At 43.0% G+C, this 15,705-nt stretch overlaps 1 protein-coding gene across 3 annotated transcripts in view; it reads left to right on the top strand.

Moving 5' to 3' along the window:
- Positions 1-15,705, top strand: part of parp8 (poly (ADP-ribose) polymerase family, member 8) — a 46,874-nt gene that overhangs the window by 25,872 nt on the left and 5,297 nt on the right. For 2 of the 3 annotated variants that reach the window (XM_076270432.1, XM_076270434.1), the window contains exons 12-22: positions 1,330-2,107; positions 3,090-3,146; positions 3,388-3,483; positions 4,731-4,823; positions 5,652-5,777; positions 6,767-6,838; positions 12,034-12,101; positions 12,594-12,642; positions 13,119-13,231; positions 13,904-13,976; positions 15,554-15,623. In XM_076270432.1, the coding sequence (XP_076126547.1) occupies positions 1,330-2,107; positions 3,090-3,146; positions 3,388-3,483; positions 4,731-4,823; positions 5,652-5,777; positions 6,767-6,838; positions 12,034-12,101; positions 12,594-12,642; positions 13,119-13,231; positions 13,904-13,976; positions 15,554-15,623 (1,595 nt within the window). The remainder of the gene's footprint in view (positions 1-1,329; positions 2,108-3,089; positions 3,147-3,387; positions 3,484-4,730; positions 4,824-5,651; positions 5,778-6,766; positions 6,839-12,033; positions 12,102-12,593; positions 12,643-13,118; positions 13,232-13,903; positions 13,977-15,553; positions 15,624-15,705) is intronic. The other variant, XM_076270433.1, reaches the window with a different exon arrangement.

The raw sequence follows: 15,705 nt of genomic DNA, 5'->3' as shown, positions 1-15,705 counted from the left end.
GAGAGAGAGAGAGAGAGAGAGAGAAAGAGAGAGAGAGAAACCTTGACTGATGTCTTAGTGTGTGTGTGTGTGTGTGTGTGTGTGTGTGTGTGTGTGTGTGTGTGTGTGTGTGTTAGTGTGTGTGTGTGTGCGCGCGTGTGCATGAAGGGCAACAGTCATCGTGTCAGCCCACATCCTGTGCCACTGATAATTTCATCAGGCAAATTCTCACAAATACACATCCTGTTTGTTTCCAGACTCTCTTGTGTGTCTCTTTGTTTACTGATCAGAGTGGCAGACAAGTACCAAGACAATACCTGCAATGTCTGTCAAATTGTATGTGTTTACCTGTACTGACAATAACATTTTGAAACTGATGGCTGGTTCATTGTAGTCAGTCTGGCAACTTGTTTCATTTTTCCATTTTTGATGGGTGATGACTAATTGTAGCCTGAAAATTCCAGACCCTGGTAATCTAGAAAGATTAAGGGTCTGGCCACGAACAATGTAATGGCCCAACTCGAGGGGCGGCACCAAGCATGCATTTGAAAATCTCACTGCATGCAATTGGATAACACTAGACCAATGTTTACTCTGAATGATTCTGGACTTCGACGCAATTGGATAACACTACGACCAATTACTGACCTCCAACGTTGCAGCGATGTCGTCATCAGTTTAGCTCGCACCTGGCCCACATATATCAGATACGCCGATTTGATTGGTTCCCCGGGATGCAAGGGGTAAAAGTAACGTGCATCATTGCTTATTGCCAGAGTGTCTCACAGAAACAATTTCATTGTGCTCTTGTGAGAACTCTGGATTTCCAGGGTAGACTAATTGCTGAAAGAAGTAGTAAATAGTAGTGAATAGCAGCAGTAGTGGTAAATTGAAAGTCAATTAACTAACATAATCATTGCATTACATCTAAGGGTCTTATTTTATTTAAGACCTAAGAGTCCTATTTTGCCATTTTATGGTTATTTAATTTTTTTCCTATGAGCTTGTAAGGTTGGTAAACAGCTACTGACAGTTACACAGCCTCTTTTGATTACTGGTAGATTCATGTTTCCAGAGAAAATCTAAAAGAGCATTTGTGGTCTCCAACCAGTTTTGCCTTTCCAAATATTTTGTTATCTCAATATCGTTCTGTACAGTTGGTAAGTGTCTGTGTAGCAGACTTGTACTTCCTGTGTGACTTATCACTTTGTCTTGTTCCTCTGGTATGTGGCTAGTGTCTCTTTTATTGTATCTACAGTACTGTGCCTGTGACTACAGAGTTGAATTTAGAGGAGCCTTCTCAGACACCAGCCTGTCTGATTGTCCGTCTGTCTGTGTGTGTGTCTGCAGGTCCCCCAGCTATCCGCCTCCAGGCTGTGTGAAGAGCAAGAAGAAGCTGAAGCCGGAGCAGGACGGCGTCTCCAAGTCCCACCGCCTGCTGCGCCGCACCTGCTCGGGCGCGGTCAAGTCCGGCGACGCCGCCGACGGCTGCACGGGCGGCGGCAGCGGGAGCAGCCGCTCGCACCGGCTGCTGGGGTCCTCGCTGTCCAGCGACCCCCGTCTGGAGCACCCCCACCCCCAGCTCCCGCCGCACAACCACCCCCACCCGCACCCAACGCCCTCCCTCTCCCTCAAGCCCCACCGGCTGCTCCCGCGGCCCTGCTCCGCCTCGGCCGCCACCCTCAAGCCCGACGACTGCTCCTCGCCCCCGCCGCTGCCTCCGCCGCGGCCCCACAAGCCGCTGCCGCGCTCCTGCTCTGGAGACCCGCACGCTGACCACAACCTCGGGGAGAGCCCTGGAGGAGGAGGAGGAGGCGGAAGTGGAGGAGGAGGAGGAGGAGGAGGAGGTAGTATGGGCAGTGTGCTGAAGCCCCATCGGCTGCTGAGCCGCTCGTGCTCCGGCAGCATGCGGGTGGCCGAGGAGCTGGACGGCCTGCGGCACCACCACCGGCTGCTCAGTCGCTCCTGCTCCAGCAGCACCCGCGTGGGCCGCGCCGACCCCTTCGGCAAGGACTCAGCCACAGCCGGAGATGGCGGAGGAGGAGGAGGAGGAGGAGGTAGGAGGCTCTCACTCACCTCGGGCCTCATCGGAATCCTGGCGCCATCACTGGCCTCCACCCCAGCTGTGGTGAGATTTATAACTGCACACACACACACACACACACACACACACACATACACAACCATAGACACAAATACGGAAACATATACAGTACAACCTTATAGAGACACACAGAAACATAGAGGTAATCAAGCATCATAAAGAAACACCAACGTAAAGGCTCATATACACTGGGCACTCAGACAAAAGCACACAAGGTTATGCTGTTGGGATCATGTTGTTTGTCAACATATATTGAAAATGAAAATTATTGGTACTGGGTTTTATCTCCCCTGCTTTGCCAAAACTGTGTAAAAAATCAAAATAAGTTTTCATAACCATCACAAATTGGGTTCTCAGAACCATCCCAGGTCTGGAGTAAATTAAAATGATTTTTTTTTCTCCCATTCCTGCTCAGTAGGTACCAGAGGCATGTAATTTGTGAAACATTCTTATCACTCACTTGATGCAGACTTGAGAATCTTAGAAGCTTCAAAAAGTGTCAATTAAAATGATATGTATTGGGAAACACTTTTGGAGGTATTCCAATGGTCTTAAAAGCCTGAAAAAAATGAGTTCTGTGAATAGACAAGTGAATTGGAGTTCTCTGAATTTGAACATTTAAAAAAAAAAAAAAAAAAATTGAAATATGCTTTAAAATATTGGGAACTGTCATACTGTAACCATTAGTTTTTCTCTCAAAGACCAGATTAAATCTTTCACCTTATCTCAACATTTGCCACATGTCAACGTGCCATTCATTTGACACATTGAGTCCACATAGCTGTGTGTAGTGCAAGCACAAAGACCATTCTCTACATAGAACAGCACCAGCTAATTGATATGGAGGGACTGAAATGTGATGAGCGTAGCATTTTCTAGATCGTTTCCTCTTACCGATAACTTGAGGGGCCCAGCATTATCTATGGTGTACATTGCATGGAACTGCTCACTGTTATCAGTCATTTTAATGCACCACCTACTGTATGTGTTTTCTTCTCTCCTCCAGCCACCCAACAATGGAGCCAAGTGTATACCAGTGCGAGATAAAGGCTTCCTGGTTCAGGTAAACGCTCTCTGCATTCACCCAGCGTAGCGCTTTTCTCTCACACAATGGCCAGCTCATCATTACTAAACCACTGAACAGTGGCTGCATCATATACATTACACTCCCCGGGCCTGGATCGAATGAACTTGCCCTTGCCAAGCTGTCAAGGCAATTAATTCCTGGGCTATTTATATTCCGGGGGGGGGGGGGCGGCCTTATCTTAACACATTTCTCTCCTTGTCACTTTTCCACCTTGCAGACGATGGAGTACGCCCAGCAGCGGATCCCGGTCCTCAATGAGTTCTGCGTAGTCTGCGATGAGCCGCACGTCTTCCAGAACGGACCCATGCTCCGAGTAAGTGTCCGAGTTTGCCCCAGCTCTGTTACCTCTCATCTCAGAACAGAACACTGGAAGAACACATGAAATCAAATACAGCCCTTCATGAAACTGAGCTATAAAAGGCTATAAAAGTGGTTTGAACAGACATTCCTTTTGTAATGGATTGTCTTGCACTGTGTATGTTCTGTATTCTGCAAGGCTCTACATCTACATTAGAACTATCAGAAGCAATGTTCCAGAATTCCTCATGTTCACTTTTTGTTAGACTTCTATGCCTGATTCTGGGCTACAAATGTTATGTACTGTCTGTGTCGGGCGGAGAACTGTACACTCACCTAACTTAACTTGGAGAGGAGTAGTCTAGTGTCATTGCTCTGTGCTCCGCGCCTCCTTGAAATATTCTCTTTGGCCTCATTCTTTTGGCTCGCCTGGCAGGGTTAAGTGATGGCTCTAATTGACTTTGTCACTTCTCCCCGAGATTGGCGCGGCTTTAATTAAATCTTTCATTAGAGCCCTCTGTTCCCCTTTGTCTGCCGCCAGACCCGAGGCGACCCCAATTAGTTTTCCGATGACTGTGGGCACGCCCGCGCCCGCGTCCCTACCTCACCCACCCTAAGGTTCCCTGATGACATGGGGAGGTCGAGGCGCGGCGCGTGCCTCCACCTTAGCCCCTCCATCTTCCCTCCATCTCCGCGGGGGGCAAAGGCCAGCTGATGTACCGTAACTCCCGCACTCATCTCATTATCCGGTGCTTTATGAACAGCTCCCCTTCACAGTATATCAAACCAATACATACCACTGCACACACACGCTAAAGGGCTAACGCCAAAGTCGTATGAACCTCAGGGAGGATTATTATTTTTTCGTCTTCAGTAACGTTATGGAGTGAACGGGTGATTTATAAATGAATGCAGATTAAAATGGGCAGATGAAGAGCTCAGGTTATGAAATGAATGTCAAATTCCCTCAGTCTCCCGTTGCGGCGGGCCACTGATTAGCTTTGTCATTTTGAAAAGGCCAACCTATCGACCAAAGGGGTAAATTAAATCGGCGGTTAGTGGCTAAGAGTTGACTAATTTATACTGTTCGTTTCGCACAGCCACAGAAGATGGACACCAAAACGACCAGATTGCCAGTGCACCCCCTCATCATCACACTTAACTGTTCAGATATGAATCATCAGGATGCATTTGTGTGCCATCTGTACACTTAATACTTTGTGGTGTGTGTGTGTGTGTGTGTGTGTGTGTGTTTGTCTAAAGCCCACAGTGTGTGAGAGAGAACTCTGCGTGTTTGCTTTCCAAACATTGGGGGTTATGAACGAAGCAGCTGATGAGATCGCCACAGGAGCCCAGGTACCTTCAACACACACTCTCTCACACACAGTAAACACACTATCAGAAACGTTTTCAGAAGCATCTTGCTGTTTGCATTAATGACGGCAGTTAACAAGGGTGTGCGGGCTGTGTTGGGGTAGTTTGGTGGAGCTCCCACTACACCCGTCTCAGCACAGACATCATGCTGGATGCCAGGTTGCCATACACACACACACACACACACACACACACACACACACACACACACACACACACACACACAAGCTATATACACACACACACACACACACACACACACACACACACACACACGCACACACGCACACACACACAAGCTATATACACACACACACATATATTCATATTTGCTTGTTGCATACACTCAGAGTCCTTCACACTCACACTTCAGAGCATCTTGCTGTGTGAAACGACTTCATTATAGGCTAGAGACAAGGGAGATTACGCACCAAAGGGAGCAAAGAATGCTTTTACAACAACTGAAATATCTGGCAGCAGACACAAAGTTTCTGTCATAATCATTTTAATCATTATATTGGCAGTGCTTGATTGCAGAGTCTTAAAGGTCTGTGATTTCTCCTCAATACAGCCTGCAGAGCAGCAGGGAGGAGATGATGGAACACTGACATAATGAGTCTGAGATTTCCATCACTGTATTTTTAGACCCCAAATGTTGCATCTCAACATGGTGCCACAGTTTGTACCACTATATCACCATTTTCCACCGATTGCTGAAAAGTCACATGGTTGAGGTAAATGAATCCCCTTGAAGCTGAAATGGTGTGTGTGTGTGTGTGTGTGTGTGTGTGTGTGTGTGTGTGTTTGCAGGTTGTGGATTTGCTGGTGTCCATGTGTCGCTCCGCACTGGAGTCCCCAAGGAAAGTTGTGATCTTTGAGCCATATCCATCAGTGGTAGACCCCAACGACTCCCAGGCCCTGGCCTTCAACCCACGGGTATGTTCTGCCCTGTCCTGTTCCGTACGCCTGACACCCCACAAGCCCCATGGCTGCTTCTCATTACTGCTCACCTAACAGAGGCTCAGTCCCACTGGCTCCATGCTTCGTGCTGCAGTTGCTCAGTGGTGTAGGAGGGGGTTTTTTTTGTCTGAGAATGTCGCAAGAGATCTGCACAGAATTGCAACCTGCTCTGAGAGCGCATCTGTTCTGACACAGTCATTCGGAGCTGTGGTGCTCACACTCATCTGTACCCTGAGTTTTTTTTTTTTATCAGAGCCAACATGTCATTTTGTATTTCTTTACTTGTTTTGTTTGCCGGAAAGGGAAACATTCACATGCCCCTAACCTCAAATTTGTAGCTGCCACTATGGGAAATGTCTGACAAGTGACATAAAACTGGAAAAATAAAATGGAACAATACACAACACACAGGAAGCAGAGAAAGAGAAAGAGAAAGGGAGAGAGAGAGAGAGAGAGAGAGAGAGAGAGAGAGAAAGGGAGAGAGAGCCATTTAAATGGAGCCCTTAAACTGAGGCCCTTCATTAGAAGTAATGACACATGGAGAGTGAGTGGCAGCTGAAGAGGACTGTTGCTATGCAGAATAAGGGTGCTGACTGTGGGTGTAAGTGTATAACTCACTGATCCTTCATGTGGGTTTGGAGGTCCCATGTGCCCATGCCTTCATCTGTCCTTCTCTCCACCATACTTGGCAATCCAAAAAGGCCCATAAGATAAGAAAAAGACATAGACGTGATCTCCAGTAGGCTACGGATGCCAGATGGTGCTTGTTATGATTTATGACATTTTGTGATTAGCTAAGCTTCTTTTCTCACAGCAGGGACCCAAAATAGCAGGCCCCTCAATCCCAGTACTCTACAAAAAAGGGAGTTGTGGCTCAACCGTGTGAATCATATTAACCCACGCTATTACATCTTCCAGTTATTGTCTTTGCATCGTAACGCGTTGCTGTGTTTGGTATGTTCCAGAAAAAAGACTACGATCGAGTGATGCGAGCCCTGGACAGTCTTACATCGATCAGAGAGATGACTCAGGTGTGTGTAAGTGCATGATTCTTTTTTTATTTCTGATTCTTTAATTTTGTTAATGTGCGCTCATGGAGGCGTTATATATGTGGCATCCAGCAGTTGTACATATATGTGTGTTATTGAGTATGGGTTATAGTGAAGGTGTCCTATATGTGTGTGAATGTGTGTGAGTAGGAATGTGTTCTGATTAACAGGGTTATAGTACCTAGCCAGGGTTTGTAGGACTGTAAATGTTGAGAAATATTTGTACTGGTATAAGCAATTTCTGTTACATCAACAAAAGTAAATAAACATGACTCCACTCCACTCTCACTTTTAACATAAACACAGAGGACCCTGGGAGTACTAGACTGTTGTGATCTTCATGCTCTATACCAGTGGTTCTCAAATGGGGGTACGCGTACCCCTGGGGGTACGTGAAGGCACTCCAGGGGGTACGTGAGATTTTAACCCTTAAAACCTGATTGACGCAAAGTGTGTCAAAACAACACACCCTTTCTTCTCTGTTACATTGCTCCGCAACTGTTCATCGCAGCGAGATGAAACCTTTATTGCCTGACAGAGCAGAAGTGGGGCTTTCCAATGAGACAACGCACTTGTCTGTACGTTAAAGTATGAAAATAAAAAAAAAATCATGAAATTAAATTGCACCATATTTACAGTCTTTACTTCTCTGCGTTCACCTGCGCACCCATTACTCTCGTTTGAATTACTCGCGAACCCGTGAACGCATAGATATGGCAAGCATATCAGATGAAAGAGGAGACACAGGGCTATCCATTGAAAGCAAGTATGTTGATCCTTCTGGCTTTTGAAATCAGACTACAAAATAATAACGTCATGTAGGCCTACAAAAACCAATGCTGCACACCCATTACTCTCGTTTGAATTACTCGCGGACCTGTGATCGGATAGATATGCCACGCATGTCAGATGAAAGAGGAGACACGGAGCTATCATTTGATACCACGTACATCCTTCTGGGTTATAAAACAGATGAAGTGACAGCAAAATAAATGCATATAGCTCAACTTACCTCACGTTTTTGTCTGTTTTTGTAGCAAAGCATGTTTATAATCCAACACTATTGTGTGTTTCTCTATGGCAAAGAATGTTCATAATCCGGTTTTGAGATCCTACCAAATTCCTGCATCATGGCATCCAATTCAAGGCTCATATTGCATCCCAATTTGTTCGGCAAAGAAACACCTTTTTTGCCTTTACTTTGTTCATGGCAATGCAGTAAAAAGTTGTAGAGAATCATGAGTGCAGACACCATAGGCACACACAGGCTATAACACGTAAACTCGGGTCAAGTCTGGTCAGATCAGTTTGTGTCACAGATATGGAGCGCAGAAAGGTCATTAAATCTATTTATTATACATTTATAAATGTATTTTTGTAAGGCACACACCACATATGTCTGTAAATTGCTCAGCCCCAGAGAATTCCTCCACCATGGCAAGAGCCAGAGCGGATCATTAAAACATTCAACTTGCTGACTGGTCTATCAGACCACAATATGACTCTCATTGCCAGAAAACTATCTAAAAAACGGTTCACACCACTAGTTCAAGAACAGGTAACATTCAGTATCCCTAAAAACAGATACGAAGGCTTTAAAAGCACAGTTCAGTGCATTAACTAGGAGGAAGTCCTGACAGGGGAAAATGTGGAAGAGGACAGTGAACAGTTTTCAAATACATTGCAAAAAATCATTGAAAAATTCACATGTAAACAGAGACATAGAAAGAAAAAATATATAGTTCCATGGATAAATCCAAGCATTGTTAATCTCATGAAAGCACGAGTCCTGGCTTTAAAAACTGCTCTCAAAACCAAATTAAAAAATGACAGACTTAACTTCACTACACTACGAAACAAAGTCATTAAAGAACTAGCTAAGGCAAACTTCTTTTTAACCATAATTAATAAGGCAAAAGGAAATGCTAAAATTATTTGGAGCCAATTGAAAAAACTAATAGGACAAAATGACAAGGATTTAAAAACTCTTGAACTTATTGTTGACGGCAAGACTACAAATAATCCAGTTGAGGTAGCCCATTTACTTAACCTGCACTCCAGACAGGTTTAATATCTTGAAATCCATACCAACAGGACAGATATTCAATACAAAACGTATTACTGAGGCAGATGTCATGAGAGTGGTAGGATCTCTCAAATCCTCAAGAGCAAAGGATGTATTGTAATTGGCATGAACACAGTAATGCTTAGAGAGCTCTCTACATCGTTGGTCCATCCCATCAAAGTCAGTGTCTATTTCTAAACTTTAAGAGTGCTGGCCTGGATAGTTATACATACAAGAAAAATAGGAGAGAGGCCGCACTATGCATACATACTTTTATTTGCACATACGCGTTTCGGCGTGTGCACACTGAAGAAGGCACACGCCGAAACGCGTACGTGCAAATAAAAGAGTATGTATGCATAGTGCGGCCTCTCTCCTATTTTTCCATCCCATCAAAAAAATCTTAAACCACTCATTCACTGAAGGAATCTTTCCAAAGGTCTGGAAACTGGCAGCTATCTCTCCATTTTTTAAAGGTGGAGACAGGTTCTCCGCCTGTAACTATAGGCCGATCAGCATACTTCCTGTGGTATCCAAGGTTGCTGAAAAGCTTATAGCTGAACAAATTGTTGCATTTTTAAACACATGTCCCACCCTCTGCACCCAATGCAATTTGGCTTCCGGGCTAATTGCTCAACTGAAACAGCTAATTGCTTTTTTTTAGAAAAAGTTAAATCTTTAGTAGACCAAGGAGGGGTAATAGGAGCTATTTTTTTAGACTTAAAGAAGGCATTTGATACCATCAGTCATGGGGTGCTTTTATCCAAATTATCAACTTTTAACTTTTCTTCCTGCGCCATTAATTGGATTGAATCATACTTATCAAATAGGTCACAGTTTGTCCGAGTGAAAAACCATCAATCACAATCGCTTGGCATACCAACACAGGTGTCCCACAAGGCTCCATATTGGGTCCACTCTTATTTTCACTGTATGTAAATGATTTGCCAAATGTCTGCCCCGATGCCAACACTCAAATGTATGCAGATGATACAGTGATCTTTGTGCACAGCAGCAGTGCAGTTCAGGCCGCAAATCAGTTAACAAGCTACATATCACTGCATGGTTAAACCAAAATTGTTTACAATTGAATATATCCAAAACCGTGTGCATGTTTTTTAGCAAGTCAAAAAAACATTTTACAGAACCTGATGTATTAGTGGCAGGGGAGAGACTGCAAGTAGTGTCTGAGTTTAAGTATCTTGGAGTACTTATTGACAATCAGTTATCATTTAAACCTCACATAAAAAAGGTTTGTCAACGAGTCAAGTTCGATCTGGCAAACTTCAGACACATCCGCAACTGTATGTCAACTGAGGCTGCAATAATGTACATGCACTCAATGATCTTCTCCCACATTACATAATACAACCTGGTCTCAGTCAGGTACCACTTCCTATACCTCTGTCCAGTCACTGTACAAACAGACTCTTAAAGTCCTTGATAAAAAGCCCAGATATCATCACCACTGTCCAATTTTTAAAAAATATAAGATATTAAGTTGGGAAAATCTGGTGAAATACACCAACTCATGTTTAGTGTATAAGATTATCAATGGACTGGCTCCTCCAGTTCTAAATCAGTTTGTAAAAACAAATCCACCCACTTACAGATCTACACGTAGCACAGTTAGAGGAGACTGTGTAATTCAACTGAGAAAAAGTAGTTTTGGCCAATCTGCTTTTTCTATTAGAGCTGCACATGACTGGAACACAATACCACCCTATATTAGAGACATGAAAACGTATGACATATTCAAATCCAAACTAAAGAAGTGGCTAATCAGCAACCAGACCTGTCAACATTAACACACCGCTATTGACTCTGCTTGCCAGTTTTACCAGGTGACTGCACACTTACCATCCCTGCCCCATGCTCTCTCTTCTTTTCTTTTCTTCTTTTCTTTTCCCTCCCTCATTTTATTACTTATTTTCACTTGTTTGTCTTTTTTATAGTACATCTTATGTGTAAAGTGTTGTTTTATCTTTTAGGTCTGCAATGATGTGTGTAGAGTTTCTTGTAGGCATATCTGGCCTGTTAACATCGGCCCATGGACAACAGATGCAAAATAGCCATTTTGGATAATTCTGGCGCATTTACATTTTTATGTTCATTAATGTGCACTGTCCATGTCTAAATAAACCTTAAATAAAATAAATAAATAAATAAAATAAATGCATGTAGAGCTATGAGCTTACTGTGGTGAGATACATGTCAAAATAAAAGAATTTTTATAATACGCTTTTTATATTTTAATGCTATTTCAATGCTAGTACTAATACATGAAATGATGGCAGATCTGGATAGCCTAGACTCTGCTGAAAAAAACAATATATAATATGTGTGTGTGGCACTTACAATGACCAGAATAAATCCTTATGTATAAAGGTAGTGAAAACAGCCTAAAAACAGCTTAGGGTTAAAATATACTAGATTTAAAAAGTAGAATCCATGCAAAAATACTTTAAAAACAATTATTTAATAAATATTTCAGGTAAATATAAGTTCACAAAATTAATTTTATATTTCAGTAGGCTATTCAATTTCATTATCCTAAAACCCCAGAGTCCCCCCCCATACCAGGATGGTTCAACCCAACCTGTCACATGCCGCCCGCCATCACCTGTCAATCACTGTCAAAACTCAAACGATGGAGTCGTGGTTGAAGTTTATGGATGGAGTCGTGGTTCCAAAGTTTAATAAATTAGACACTGATGTCACAGTGCTCTGTTTTAAGTCTTTTTTTCTCAACTAAAAATGCTTTGCGCTGGATAGGGGGTACTTGGCTGAAAAATATTTCACAGGGGGTACATCGCTGAAAAAAGGTTGAGAACCACTGCTCTATACTAGAGCTAGTTGACTGATGCTGTAGTTGACTGACGCTTTAGTACACTGACGCTCTAGTAGACTGATACTCTAGTACACTGATGCCCTAGTAAACTAGACACTCTAGTGGACTAGACTGTTGGGATGGTAATGTTGTGATGGCGTCGCTCTCTTTGTCATGTTGTAACCCTCAATATGTGGCCATTGACTAAATTATGCCCTTTGTTTATGAATTTTAGTGAAGAACAGATTAAAAACTTTGGAAATAAAGTGGCTGGTTCTTGTTTTGCAGGCTCCTTACCTGGAGATCAAGAAGCAAATGGACAAGCACGACCCGCTGGCACACCCACTGCTGCAGTGGTAAGATAGGAAGCCAGTCTAGGGCTTTAAGAGGACACACACACACACACACACACACACACACACACACACACACAGAAACAGACATTAGCACGCACGCACACATAGGCACACACACACACACACACACACACACACACACAGAAACAGACATTAGCGCGCACGCACACATAGGCACACACACACACACACACACACACACACACACACACACACACACACACACACACACACACACACACACACACACTGTGATATGCATAAAAAAGACATGCAGGCTCCACTCTCAAGGTGATGAATTTTTTTATGCAGTCGGATTGCGTTAGAAGTGCACTTTAGCTCAGGAAATGACTACCTGAATTTCACTCAGCACCCTCAAACGCATAGCTCCCTTAGCAGCCTGCTTTTCCATGGCATAGCTGAATATAAAGTGCTATACTGTGTATCGTCTGTGTTTTATTGGAATAGTGAGCTATGTTCTCTTGTTTCCAGGGTGATATCCAGTAACAGGTCACATATAGTTAAGCTCCCGGTAACCAGAGTAAGTCAGCTTCTCTTCTTCTTGAATGGTGATAGTAAACCTGATGTTCATTTTGTAAAAACATTCTTCCATTTGTTGATGGTCATCTTAGAGTTTTGACTAATGCATACAAGGAAACACGAAAAGTGTTGGCAGGGACACGTCTCTAATAAACATAATTTTAGCACCTACAATATTCTCAGCATCAGCAACCTAGGTTTTTGAATATCCCATCACAGATTGTGCTTTGGTTGAGATGCCACTGTAATATACTCCATTCCAACGGATTTCGCTGATTGATGCTCAAAACTGTCCATTACATTGGACTCACTTTTCATGTCATTGAGATCCCACATTTCATTTAAAATTTTTATTTTGGTTAGATTTCATCTGTACAATTAAATTAGATATATAATGCATATCTTAATATCTTATGGAAGATGCCACCTCATTCTCTCTTCGTGTGTGTGTGTGTGTGTGTGTGTGTGTGGCTGCAGCAACTGAAGTTCATGCATACCCCCCACCAGTTCCTCCTCCTCAGCAGCCCACCTGCCAAAGAATCCAACTTCAGAGCTGCGAAAACACACTTTGGAAGCACCTTTGCTTTCCAGTAAGTCACTCTGTCACTGAGATCAGTGACCAGTAAAAAATGATAATCAAAGTACAAATTATGCTCTCCGTGTTGGTATTATACTTGTAATTGATCGTTGTTTGTAGAGGTTTACTGATACGGATTTTTCCATGGTCAATGCTGGTCTTTAGATATCCGGGCAGCCGATATGATACCTGATATGATGGCGATTTCTGTTGGTCCATTTTTTGTTTTTCCAGTTAGTATTTTTTCAAAGTAATTTATTCTACGATTGTATTAATCCATGCACATTACAATCTAATATGTTGAGGGTTGATTAAGGGAATTTGGGCAAATGTTAGTAGGTAGCATGATGGTAGTTAATGGTTGTAATAATACATGGCTCAAAACATTTTAAGGACTTTCCCAAATTTCTCTGCATACTTTTTGTTTATGTTTGTTGACAGTAATGAGGTACTGTTGCCAAAATGGCCTTAATCTAAATAATAATAAAAAATAGTAGCCTGCACTGGGCAACATCCACTGGGGTCTACCTTTTAGAGTGGCAACAAAAATTGACCTGATTAATTGGCCGACTGATCAATCGGTCAACCTCTAATTGTTGACGTTGGTTAGCATGTCTTACTGTGGAAATGTGTAAGACATGTCATTGAAAAGCTTTGTTGTAATTTTGCTCTCTGTCCCTCACAGTGGATCTCACATAGAGAACTGGCACTCCATTGTGAGGAATGGCCTGGTTGTAGCATCCAACACAAAACTCCAAGTAAGTAATCTATTTCATAGGAAAGTGTCACTAGTAACTATACTAGTGCTAACAGTGGATAGAGTAGATAGTAGATATGGACTTGAATTACGTGTACTATTGACCATAACCTAGATTTTTGGAGCCATTTTTGGAAAAAACTAGCCTAGAAATCTAGAAGCACCCTAGCGGCAGCAAATTACATTTGCTTCCAGGGCTAGTCTAGCAACTCTCCGTTGGATTGTGAGCTCGAAAAATTAAACTTCTATCATACCAATCAAATCATGTATAGAGTCGTCAGGCGGGCTTAACATAATGATTGATGGCAGAGTTGCAACGGTTTGGCTTGAATTCCCTGCTACTTGAAAACAAAGAAGATTGATGTTGCTGTTGGCCAACAGTGTGACACGAGTTAAGCTTGTTTTAAGTTGGCAAAAGTTTGAACTAGCCAACTAGCTCCGCTGGTGGGAAAATGCATGGGACTCAGCATTGTCCTATTGCGTGCAGAGGGAATTTGAAAGACAACCGATTATCCCACCCCTCGGACTGAGCACTGCGAACGGTGAGTGCCCAGACCCTACATTTTAATGTGGGTCTGGCTCGTCAGGCTAAAAAAAAAAAAACAGGATGAGGATACGCATCTTAAATAAATCACTGAAAACTGCTTTTTCATAAGAATCCTCGGTTGGCCTCAATTCCCTTCTGCGTGTCATCATCTCTGTGTAAAACAGAGTGGGCCACACAGCTCCTTGCTGTTTCACTCATAGGTTAGTGTGGGACTGCATCTGAACAAACTGCTGGTTGAGTCAGATGCTTGCTCTGGTGAGTGTGGGCTAAATTCTATACAAGCTGATGTCTGGTTTGCCCACCTGGCAACAGAAAACCCCATTGAGGGCTATATTCAGGTCATCACATACTGAAACTACAGCATATAGTTCACATTGGCCTCTGGGACTTGACTGTTAGTTCTCCACCTGTGTAGACTTGTTTTAAACCACGATGGGTTAGCCTAGAGTTACCCATAACCCTACATCACCTGCAAAGCAGATGGCCCAGAAATACCCCTAAAAGCCCATGTGGTTGTTCATTCTTAGCCTCTAGCACCAGACCCCACCAGGACCACTGGGGAAAACACAAGCACAAGATACAGAGGAGCCAGCACACAGTGATTAGGATGTGAAAACATCACTAATGTCTGGATCCATGTTGGCCTCTATGGTCTTTTAGCAATGGCTTGACCATTGGAAAACTAAAAGGGCCACCTCAGAAGTGTTGCACTGTTTTTTCCCCATGTGGGGTGCCAGGGTTTAAGTTAAAAGAAAGGATTATGTCCTCATATTCAAGATGAGTCACACTCTGCACTGTTGACAGGCACACCAATCTGTGCATTTTAAGGCTTGTTTGGCTGGTTTATCATAAAAAATAATTAAAAATATCTCTTTCAGCACAACATGATCACAGTGTAATCACAGCATTAATATGCAGCCCCAGGGCATTCATTAAAGATTCACAGTATGAAATTTTGCTTATTTGTTTACAAAACTAGTGTGAGTCAACACTCTAATAGCCTGCCTGTGTTATTTTTCTTGTCTCTGCAGCTCCATGGCGCCATCTATGGGAGTGGAATTTACCTTAGCCCTTTGTCAAGCATATCCTTTGGTTACTCAGGTAAGCTTGCAAGTATTCTCTGAAGAATGTTTCTTCCAGATGCTTGGACCAAGACTGTAAAATCGCATGAAGTGTGAGACGT

Source organism: Alosa pseudoharengus, unplaced genomic scaffold (genome assembly GCF_046254945.1).
Source record: "Alosa pseudoharengus isolate Yale_2024_CS ecotype anadromous, Long Island Sound unplaced genomic scaffold, YU_APseudo_1.1 YU_APseudo_1.1_scf_6, whole genome shotgun sequence".
NCBI classification, from domain to species: Eukaryota; Metazoa; Chordata; class Actinopteri; order Clupeiformes; family Clupeidae; genus Alosa; species Alosa pseudoharengus.
Note: the sequence above shows the minus strand (reverse complement) of the source record. Positions and strands in the feature narration are given on the sequence as shown.